The 11,814-nt window shown below is 39.4% G+C and overlaps 1 protein-coding gene across 10 annotated transcripts in view; it reads right to left on the bottom strand.

Moving 5' to 3' along the window:
- Positions 1-11,814, bottom strand: part of adgrl3.1 (adhesion G protein-coupled receptor L3.1) — a gene marked incomplete at its 3' end in the record, with an annotated part of 130,819 nt that overhangs the window by 93,890 nt on the left and 25,115 nt on the right. For all 10 annotated transcript variants that reach the window (XM_014339944.2, XM_014339947.2, XM_014339948.2 and 7 more), the window contains 2 exon segments: positions 370-583; positions 7,079-7,246. In XM_014339944.2, coding sequence (XP_014195430.2) covers positions 370-583; positions 7,079-7,133 — 269 coding nt within the window.

Below are 11,814 nucleotides of genomic sequence, written 5' to 3'. Positions count from 1 at the left end.
TAATATTTACATTTGTTGATCTGATGATCTGAAACATTTAAGTGTGACAAACATATAAAAAATCGAAAATCAGGAAGGGGGCAAAGACTTTTTCATACCACTGTACTTAATGAGGATCAATACACCTACTAAAGATAGGATCTCTGGGGTTTAGAGTAAGTAAAGCAATTCACACTGTTCCTGTCTTGGCTCTGTCTTTGTGCCATGAGTCAGCCTTCAACACGCACCAAAAGGATACCATGGGACAAACTTAATTAACAAAGCAACACAAAGAATTAATTATGTTCACTGTGGTTGTCAGTTTTGGTTTTACAGTTCTTAGAAAATGACACATCACACATTCACTCAAACACGTACATACAAACTGACCTGAGTGACATGATCTTGTATGCATCAGGCAGGTAGCACCGCGTGTTTTCCATCTGGACGGGGTCCGAGTCGCAGATCTTGTCATCAGTGCGGCCGTAGTTGGCACTTTCAATCATGATGACATCTGTGCCTGGGCAGCGTAACTCAATGGGGTAGGACTCACAGGACAGCTCCCTGCGGACTACTGCCATGGGGATGGGGGCACGGCCATAAACTGGACAGAAAGACATATGTATTGATATTAAGTCTTTGTTTGGTGAAATACTCCAGACGTTTTGGTAGAGCCATCTTTAATTTACTTGGACTGCAAGGCCTGAATTATTCAAGAATAGGCTGTGTTAAACTGAAATTGCATTTGTACCCTTGTCATATAGACGTAATTATTCAGACTATATGAAAACAATAGCATAACAAAAGACTTCTTATAAGGGCACGTCCACTGTCACGAGTGAACTGACTTGGTAATTAGTGCTTTGCAGTTAGCAGTATTGGACATCATTCTAGATAGAGAGTAATTGCCTGGCAATTTCAACAGATATTTAGTGCTGCAGATAATATTCAAAGATGGCAATGCCTAATTATTCTCACAAGTTGCAAATGTGATGCAAACATCCACTACGACTGTACTGTAATAGGGAACATGTCATTAATTTCAATGAGTCTGAAGTTACTGAACATTCCCGATATTTTTTTACTTCACTGGCGGACGCTTTTGTGCCACACAACTCCCTTTCATCTAAAAACAAAATGAGCAAAAATCAGAAGAAAGGCAAACTCTTCTCATCAAAAGTATTCTTAACAGTGTCATGATTTTGGATTCTTCTTGTTATCGCGATTCCATCACTTCTTTTATTTTAATCCTTGCTTCCTGTGGATTCCAGTTAGTCCCCGCCAGCCAGCCCCCCAATGCCACACAAATAGTTTAAAAAAAGTTTTCTCCTTGCTCATAAGCATTTGGACTTTTCTCCCCTTTCTCTCATTCTTTATTTTCATGTCCTGCTAAAACACCTTATACATACCTCCATGTGACTGAAGCTATTACATAGAAGTGCAGTGACAATAATGGTGTGGTTCTGGGTGTTAGTGTCGCATGGATTATTCTTCTGAGGTGCTCAATTGTATTGCCCATGTCTGAATCCACCTAACCTTTCCATAATAATAATGCAGATTTTATTACACACACACACACACACACACACACACACACACACACACACACACACACACATATATATATATATATATATATATAGCACTGCTCATCTAGACCATCTGAGAATTTTTGCTATACAGGATGCAATATACATATTATGCATTTCCCACTTGAATAAACTAATAACATTTATTAAATCTACACAAAACTAATGTGGAAGGTTGCCAGACCCAGCGCTCTTTTTGGAAGAACATATCCTGTCAAATCATTTCTTAAAAGCACAGAAACAAGCACATGTATACACACATGAATGTACGGACACAAAAGCAATTAAAAAGACACAGACATACAACATCTGTGTAAAGTGAGGCAACACTCCCTGTCATGGTAACCATAGTAACCCCGTCCATCCTCCCTTGGCTCTCTCATTGGTTAGAGAAGCGTCATGGTTACACAAATGCAGCAAAGAATCTGAATGAGCTCAATGACACTGTGCCCGGGCTCAACTTAATACTGCCCTTCACCAGATCACAGACACACAAGCACGGAAGCACACGCACACACACACACACACACGCACATACACGCGCACGCACACACACACATACACGCACACACTCATGCATACAAATGCTCGGAGTGATGGAATGTAGAGGTGGAAATTCACAGCCAGCCAATATCAGTGTGGTGTTGGTACCTGAGGGAAAAACATTGATAATGGCAGGAGGTAGCTTAGAGATAAGACTGATATATAAGTGGCATTTACTGAAAATGTCTTCTCTAATGAACAGACACATGCACACACACGTATGTATACCACTGCAGGCTATGATTAGACCTTAAGCACACATTCAGACAGGATGTGTGTCTCCAAAGTAGCTGAGGATTTAACAGGGCATCATGCAGTTTTGTCTGTGTAAGCAGGGGGTCTTAGTGCACTGGGTCATTACTGTGTGAAAGTAAGTGTCAGTTTATTAGTTTTTCAATGGCTGCATCATGACTCTGTGAGCATGAATATAAATTCTGAAGTGAGGGTTAATTGGAGCATGCGGGGATCAATAAACAGCATCGTAAGGCAGCTGTCTAGACTAGCATTGGATCAGATGTCTTACAGTGTTGCCTTACAGGGTCCCCTTTGGGTATGAAGCAAGCATTATGACACAAACTCACACACACACTATTCAAATGAGGGGTCTATCTGTATTCCCATTAAAAGCCACTCTGCCTTTGTAAGCAGGAGTAAATGAACTGACTCGTACATGCCATCCTGTCTCGTCTGTCACATTTTAATTTATCTTATTATATCAGCTGCCTCACCTATAAAGCTGCTGTGCTTAACCCATCTCCAAAGGACCCTCTACACATATTTCTGTCACCTGATACACATGCATTCACTCGCACACACACACTATGCACACATATTTAGCTGTCTGTCTTTGACTACATGTAATAATGTGTGAGCTGGCAAGTCCATGTTAATGTGTCTGTCATTAGTTGTGTAAGTGGTGACAGAAACTTGGCAGCAACAGACAGTATGGACAGTCTTATTCAGACACTCTTATTGCCTCGGGGGGCTGAAACAAAAGGATATTGATTTTTACATTTGGGCCAAGAACAAGAGAGTGGCGAAAGAGGTGGATAGATGGAAAGAAGGAATGGGTGAAAGGAAAGAGAAGAGAGATTTAAAAGGTGATCTCTCACTTGAACTGCCAAAGCTTTTGGCCAATGCTGATGTCTTAAATGTGGGGTGCTTTGAGTTACAGGGAAAACAACTTATTTTAAGTGCATAAGATATTCTAAAGGTTAAGGCTAGCAGTACCCTCATTGTTTTATCAATATATATATAGATATATTCATATATCTATCTATATATATCTATATCTTAGCTTGATCATTGTCAACCACCAGGGGGTGTATCCCATTTTGACCTCAGTAACCTCCAGCCATATTTGGCACAGATGTTCCTGTATACTATGTCAGCCGATTGGTTATGGGGTCCCATGTATGTCCTGCCTACTAGCATCTCACACCCTGTTATGTGCTGGATTATCTCGGGGCATCTTTGCACAGCCTGCACCTGGGATCTTGCCTGGTGTGGTAGACCCCAGTCTCCATCAATCTTGCGCTTAGAGCTTGTGTCTGTGCTGCCACAATTAGTGCCTCCATGGTGTCTTTCAGTCCAGCTTTGTCAAGCCATTTAGGATTTTTTAATATCACACCCTTCTTCTACCTGCCAGTGAGACCATGGCATGCAGTAGCGTGTCCATCCATGATGCTTCCTCTTCTTATGCCTCTTCTTTCTTGGGTTTCTGCTGCCTGAGGTATTTACTAAGCACATGATCAGTTGTGGCCATCTGTCTGTGTGCTAATGGATCTTTGTTCTTTCTTTCCTGGATAGTGTTTCTGACACTCACTAGTCCTCAGCCTCCTTCTTTCCGCTTAGTGTACTCTTCTGGGGTTCCATAGCGATCAGGCCTTTTCAGCCTCCGGTTAGCCATTCCGGGTATACCTCATCCATTAGCAACTGGTTAATTTGTGCTTCCAGGGGCTCACAAAATGAAGTAAATCCTTGAGCCAGTAGGTGTGGATCATGCCAGAGTCTGGTGCTGTCCAACTCTTTATTTTTCTTGGATGGTGACTAGTGAACCCAGAAGACAGACAGATACAGATTGGTTACCTAAATGGAGATGACATAAATGATGACACTGCCGCGGACTGCCAATAATTCATACTCAGCTAATCCCAACCAGCCACACCTTTACCTGTGAAGCACAAGAGTATAACTTGGATGGTTCAGTGGAGAACACTTGGTTTATTCTCCCAGCTTCTGGTATAACTGTTCAAGCTAATTGCTTTAAAAGGTATACCAGAAGCCATCACACTTCATCACTCCTTCCTGCAGATAGTTTGCTAACGTCCCTTTGTTCTGCCTTGATCTTGGCCACAAGTCTTTTTCTCCATGGAAGATACCGCTCCTTGTGGCTGTTGTTAATCTTATAGAGTTATAGGTTCCCAGCTTAGCCATGGTCTTCTGTTTCAGGTCAGCTGCCCTTGCATTTAATCTACCAGTTGTTTTCAGGACTTGGTGCCCAGTCTTGGAGAGTGGGGATGATGACATTCCCCCTCAGACCTGACGTCTTTGTGTTGTAGGTCACTCAATGTGTTGTACCTCAGTCTCTAGTTGCAACAGCAGTTGCTTTTTGCAGATGTTGATGATGTTGCAGCTAATGATTCGAAGCATCATCTGTCAAATATGGTGGAGGGTTAGGCATGAGCATGTATGACTGCCAGTGGAATTGGGTCACTACTGTTTACTGATAATGTGATAGCTTATAGAAGTAGCAGGGTGAATTCTGAAGTATACAGGCCTAGACTCTCTGCTCAGAATAAGCCAAATTCTGCAAAACTGATTAGACAAAGCTTCACAGTGCAAATGCTTCACACACAAGTTCCTTAAAGGAAATAAGCTGGATGTTCTTCAGTCAGTCACCTCCACCCAATAGAGCGTATAAAAAACCCGTAAAACCCTGCCAAAAAAAAACAAACAAAATAATTCCCAGATTCACGTTTAAATGTCTTTTTGTTTGAACAATCCTAAAATAATATGGGTCTGTGGAGAAGACTGAGTGGTTGCTGTTGTGTGCCCTCAAGCTGGTGTCCTTGTTTCAGCTGTACAGGTTTCCTCACAAAGCAAAAGGAACATACTTTGCATACATCAACTCATTCTTTAGACATCGATGCAAATATATTTAACTGAAACTCATCTCTTCCTGCAAAACCAAGCCCTTGGTGTTTATATGCCTGACTATAAGCACTCCCTGTGTGCCTTTTAATTGCATCCATTAGTGTTTAGGTGGGATTTCTGGCAACGTTGGTGCAAGTACATGCTTGATGGTGTGTTTGTGTGTGTGGTCCAGGAATCACTTGCTGTAGAGACCTACATCTATTTAAAATGTGGATACATATGAGTGTTTGTGCGTGAGTGCATGTTACAAAGTTACACAATGTGAGTGACAGGAGCTATTAATAGGACCGAGTTCAAATGGGCCAGAGCTCCCTCTCAGAGTCTTTTAAGCCTATAGTCATGTAGGAAAGGAGGAAATATAAAGTTGACCTACTGGACTTCATCTGCACTGAACATTTTGTACGTGTGAAAAATTTCTGTGTGTGCAATAAAATGGTGCCCTGAGTTTTGATTCTTATTTTTGGTTTTATTGTTATTCTTTCTTATGCTCATATTTTCATGGTGTCCTCATTGTCTCCCCATCTTGCCCATCTCTGTCTGGTCTATGTGTTTACACATTTGTCCTACTGGTTTCCACTTACTGTCTTATTTTGGTAATTGCTTTTTCTTGTGTGTCTCCTGTGCCTTTGCCTCTTCACTCCTTTATGATTGTCTGCGCTATCCTGATTAGTTTCACTCTTGTTTTATATATCTTCACTTGTCTATTTTTCATGCATTCATTATTTCAAGTCTGGACAATCTTAATTCATTATTATCAGGTGTCAGGGAATAGACAGAGAGACCACGTTTCCTCTGTATTAGCATCTCTTCATTTGCTCCCTGTTAAATCCAGAACTGAATTTAAAATCTTTCTCCTCACACACAAACTCTCAAATAATCAGACCCCATCATATGTTAAAGACTCATAGTATCATATTATCCTAACAGAGTGCTTCACTCTCAGACGGTGCTTACTTCTGGTTCCTAGACTTTTTAAAAGTAGAATGGGAGGCAGAGCCTTCAGCTATCAGGTCCCTCTCCTGTCAAACTAACTCCCAGTTTGGATTGGGGAGACCTACGCTCTTTCTACTCTACTCATCACGTTCATTTTTGATAAGCTTATAGCACGGTTCTGCTGGAGGTTTCTTCCAGTTAAGAGGGAGTTTCTCATTCCCACCATTGCAAACTAATTGCTCATATGGGGTCCTTTGATTGTTAAGGTTCTCTCATGAATACTGCAAGGTCTTTACCTTATAATATAAAGTGCCTTGAGCCATCTCTTGCTGTCATGTGGTGCTTTATAAGTAAACTTGAATTGAACAGTTGCCACCTTGCTTTGTAATCAGCCCATGCTGTATGTAGTCCTGTGCATCCCTTTGTTGGTTTGTCTGTTTATCCGCTGTGTGTCGGCCTCCTTTATCCCATCTGTGTTGTTTCAAGACTCATTTGTATCCTTGCTTTTTGTGCCTGCTGAGTAACAGCTCTTTGCAACAAATGCTATTTGTTTTTTGAAAGAAGTCCAGCAATAAGCCTTTATTTTAGCAGACAATTGTGACTATTATAAAATTAACTAACATTACCTATTGCTCTTGTCAATACAGTTATTAAAAACACAGACTATAGCTTAAAATAATCAAATGCTGTTTTATGACCAAAACGTTTTTCTTGCTTTTGCCAAATGGACTTTAGTCACATAGATATTTGACTGAAAATCTTTAATGTAGCAATAGTAATAATTGAGCAATACAACACATTTCAATTAACAAATTAAATGTAGTTTTTTTTTTCTCCTTTTTTGGTTAGGGCAGTGCAATGAGTAGTGTGTCCCTTACCAATGGCTATGGGGGAAAAGAAGGTTGAGATCAAGAGCAGGCATCTGGTCCACATGACGTCTGAGGATGACCTGGAAGTAGATATGGAGGTACTTCCTGCTGAGCCCAGACGGTCTTGTGGCGAGCTGTTTATATGTCACAGCTCAGTCTTCCTGTCACCATACAGACCTGGGAATTGACACACAGAGAGAATCTGCTCACTTGGTTTGCCATATGTATACACATTAGGATGCTTTATTTAGGCCGCAATACACAGATTTACTAACTATTCCAAAATATGATCTTTTTCTTATTTTTTTTTCTTTCTAACAACAAATAAACAAGTAAACAACAACTGACAAAGTTTATCCAGCAAAGAAGCAGATTTTCCTCAAAACATTTAACTGATTTATAGTGGATGGACATTTTAACAAACTTCAAAATAACAAAAATCATTTCCTTAAACAATAATGAGAGAAAGAAAGAGAGGACTAAATGACAAACACTTGTACCTCAATCATATTTTCAGAAAATTTAAAAAAAAAAGTCAAAGAAGACCAATTTTAAGTGGATTTGCCTGCTAGGTAAGTAAATGATATTCTGCAGACACACAGAGAGGACCTACAAGCACATAAAACTACAAGATTATGGATTATGAATGTATAAAAACACTTTGATAACATTTATTGTATAGTTTTTTATTATTAATCTCTGTCTCTCTTCCACGGCATGTCTTTGTCCTGTCATCCTCCCCTCACCCCCAACTGGTCACAGAGATGAGCCTTGTTCTGCAAACCAATTTCTTCCTTATAAAATTGAGTTTTTCCTTCCCACTGTCTCCAAAGCGTTTGCTCATACAGGGTCATATGATTGTTGGGATTTTCTCTTTATTATTTTATTACAATGGAAAGCGGCTTGCGGCAACTGTTGTTGTGATTTGGTGCTGTATAATTAGACTGAATTGAATTCAATTAAATTAAATAGCTTAGGGAGTTAAAAACTTCTGTCCAATTTGTGATTATTTTTAAGATCTACAAATTAATATATTCTTCATTAGGTCATACTAAATATCTCATCTGCTTTAAAAGATTCTAAAGGAATTAAAATCACATTTTTAAGCTAAAAAAAAAGCCATGATAGTGTGTTAAACACAACAAGAACAGAATAATTTGTGCAAATCCATATTTCACATGGCAACAAACCATATCCCGATTAATCCATACACAACACAAATCTGCCTGGAAAATGCAAGACTAATGTTATATGCAGACCTTGTCTAAAAGAAATAGTAAAATAATACAATGGTGCTTAATGTTTGCATAATGATGCTTTTATTAGGATTCACTTCACTTGGTATTACACATCAGCATCAAAGTGTGAAATGTATTGATGTCCCAACCTAATTGTTCATTTCATGGTCCATCAGCAACAAACAATTAATACAGGGATGGTCTCTGAGATAAGTTATAGCAGTGACAGACTGGTAAGCATCGTTTCTCCGTCTTTTTTCTGAGCAGATTAAAAAGACCAGCACTGTTCAATCACTTGCTCACCGCCCACTCACTCTTATCTCAACTCAGTGGCTCTCTTTGTTTTTTTGCGCTGCAAAATTCACGTTTTAAATAGGAAAAGCTGCAACATTTACATTTAATTTGCAGAATTATGTGTGTATGTCAAGTTTAAAGTGTGCATGACATAAAGGATAATAAAATCTTCACACAATCATCCTTTTCAAACAAACATCAATTTCATCAGGGGAGTAGTTCTAAGGTAGCAAAAGCCATCTTTGTGCCTAAATGTTCACCGTTCTCAAGGGAACTCATACTCAGCTCCGGAAAAACAAGCACATCAAGTTTGTAAGTGGGAGCGAGAGGGGCTGGAGAAATATGCAACAGCCGGGGACAGATGGAGCAAAGCAGACAGCCACAGCCATGGGAGATACATCATGTGTAACAGAGACTATTGATCAGTGTGACCATATCATTTTTGTCCAGCAGAGACTGAGACAATAGCCAGCTATTTCCATCATGTCATGCTGTGAAGGCAATATCTGCTTTGGCACAATCCTCTGCCTTTGATATTTCTTATAACTGATGTTATCAAAAGCCTTTTAATTTATAGAAAATGCCAGAATCACACAGGCCCTTTTTTATACCAGAATCACACAACATATGTATAACGTATCTTCAGAGCATCTGAAATGACAAAAAGCCTCATCGCAGACCTGCAAATGGGACAGACAGCCACCCAGAGGCACATGCACACTGCAGAAACACACAGACGATGAGGCCTGTGTAGTCATCTGGCATTTTATTGGTTCTGTTCTTTTTTGTATGTCAAAATAAATCCTTTAAATTGAAAATTCACTAAAACTAATGATAAAAACACAAGCCAAACCTAATTTAGTGAAGTCTGAAAAGTTGTAGAAAATTCAATTTGCATTCCAGCATAAAGTAGTCAAGCATTTTATCCAATCAGATTACTTTTATGGAGCATAATTCTTTAGCTCTGGATAATGGCAGAGACTTTAAGTTTCCCTTTGATAAGTCTGTAAAAACTTAACAGACGCACTTAACTACAAACTGGTTTTTTTTTTGTGATTTCTAGTTTACTACAAAAAAATCATTTTAAAAGTATATAAAATGTATTGGTCAGCTGACAATAGGTGGCAAAACAACTAATTTAAGTAAGAAAAGTCAAAGTTTGAATAATTTTGATTTCTCAAAACTGTCTGTTATAATCGACTTAATCCTTCTACTTACAAAAATCCTTCAATTTTTATTTTTAATCTACAAACCTATTCAGCTTTCTAAATACCAAGCGGTGCAACTGATTTCATTGGAGTGTGATTGCATATCTGTTAACAGTTCTTGACAAATCCCTAATGGCACTAAAGTGATAGACTCACAATAGACTCCTCTGTGTTATTCTTTCCTCCACTTAAACGACCTAACAAACTGCCCCATTTTGATTGATTGGCCCCTAACTCAGCTGAACATGAGCAATCTGACCAGCTGTCCCCAGCTAGACAGAGAAGGCATACACTGACATATGGCCGGACGCCACCAGCCACAGCATTCCGCTGTTTCATAATTCAAAAGCTATTCCATCACCCCGTATGCTCCACCAGCATCTCACCCATCAGTTAATTAACCCTCTCATTTCCTCCAAGCACACGGTGGCTACACAGACAATGGCTGCGTGTCAGTCAAGTTATGTTCATAATTCAACAGGGCTGCATGCTCCCATATGTTCAGATAATGACAAAAAAACTGTTCCCTCTACAAAGTCTGACAAGAGCATAGACAATAATGATTGCCCAAAGCATTGCCCTGTTTTCCTAACCTGCTTCCTTTAATTATCCTAATGTGTTGATTGGTTAATATATAATGAGTAAACAGACAGTAATGGTGCTAATTATCAGGACATATGTGAAGCGTTTACACTCTGTATTCATCAGAGCACATAAGGTTTTGCAAACATCACAGGCCCCACCTGAACCTGCTCACTGCTAAAATTATGAAAATAATCAAATCTTTTTTTTCTTTTTAATGAGCTCAATATTTCCAATCCTGAACTAGTTCTATCTCACTGGAGATGCTCTCTAGAAGATAAACAGCATCTGCATAAAACTGAGCAAAACATCAACAAAGAAACAAGATCAGACTGGATCCAAGTCTTTGGATGTACCTGCCGTTTCTATCCATCTCTGCTTAGTCATATCCGCTCAGCACACACCTGCTAATTATGCTACAAATATAAACACACACTACATTTTTCAACCTTGGCTATTTTGCCACCGCAGTTTTCCCAACATCTTGAAGAAAAAAATAAATATATAATGTTATAACTGCACCGTTAATGCAGTTAACAGTCTCAACAACACTGTATTATTTACTGTATCAATAAGACAATCTTCTCCACATTAGTCTTACATGTATGTGTGACGTGGCCTCGATGTCCCATGTTTTTCTGCCCTGAATCTTCATTTCCTACAGGGTCGGCATTAACATAGCTGTCGCCAAAGCCGCCACACTCACAGAGTCTATAATGCATGCATCCATGAACTAATTGATGTTGGGCTGATTCTGTGCACAAGGCAGCCTGACCCTACTGAGTGTGTCTGTGTGTGTGCGTGTGTGTGTGTGTTAAGTTCCCTAACGAGAGTCCTGCCTGTCACAGCACTCCTCATTCGGGGATTCTCTCTATCACTAATGAATGCTGACCGGACTGGGCTACCTTGTCAACACGCGTCACACGCACATGCACGTGCCTTCATACACACATTTTCACACACACACATGCTTATCACTAGGAGACCAGATGCCCTACTCCCTCAGCCTCCAGGCAGAGTCTCAAATGTGTCCATGTTGCACTTATCCTGTGAGCATGCCTTAAAGAATACCGTGTTGAAGTATGAGTATATATGCATCATATTAGGCTAGCAGATAACAGATGGATTGCAGTAGTTATAAAAAAACAAACCATAGAGAGCAAATGAATACCCGTTTAGATACTGTACTAAAATCAGTATTTTGTAATCTATCTTTACCTGTAGTTTTGCATTCACCATAATTATAATGAAAGAAAATGGTTCAAAAATAAAGAAAGAATAGGAGAGAAATGTAAATGCATGCATAACCTGCTGAGTTTTTCTTCTTGTACTTATCTATCTATCTATCTATCTATCTATCTATCTATCTATCTATCTATCTATCTATCTATCTATCTATCTATCTATCTATCTATCTATCTAT

Source organism: Haplochromis burtoni, unplaced genomic scaffold, assembly GCF_018398535.1.
Source record: "Haplochromis burtoni strain Fernald_Lab_line unplaced genomic scaffold, NCSU_Asbu1 Contig_323, whole genome shotgun sequence".
Classification (NCBI taxonomy): domain Eukaryota; kingdom Metazoa; phylum Chordata; class Actinopteri; order Cichliformes; family Cichlidae; genus Haplochromis; species Haplochromis burtoni.
Note: the sequence above shows the minus strand (reverse complement) of the source record. Positions and strands in the feature narration are given on the sequence as shown.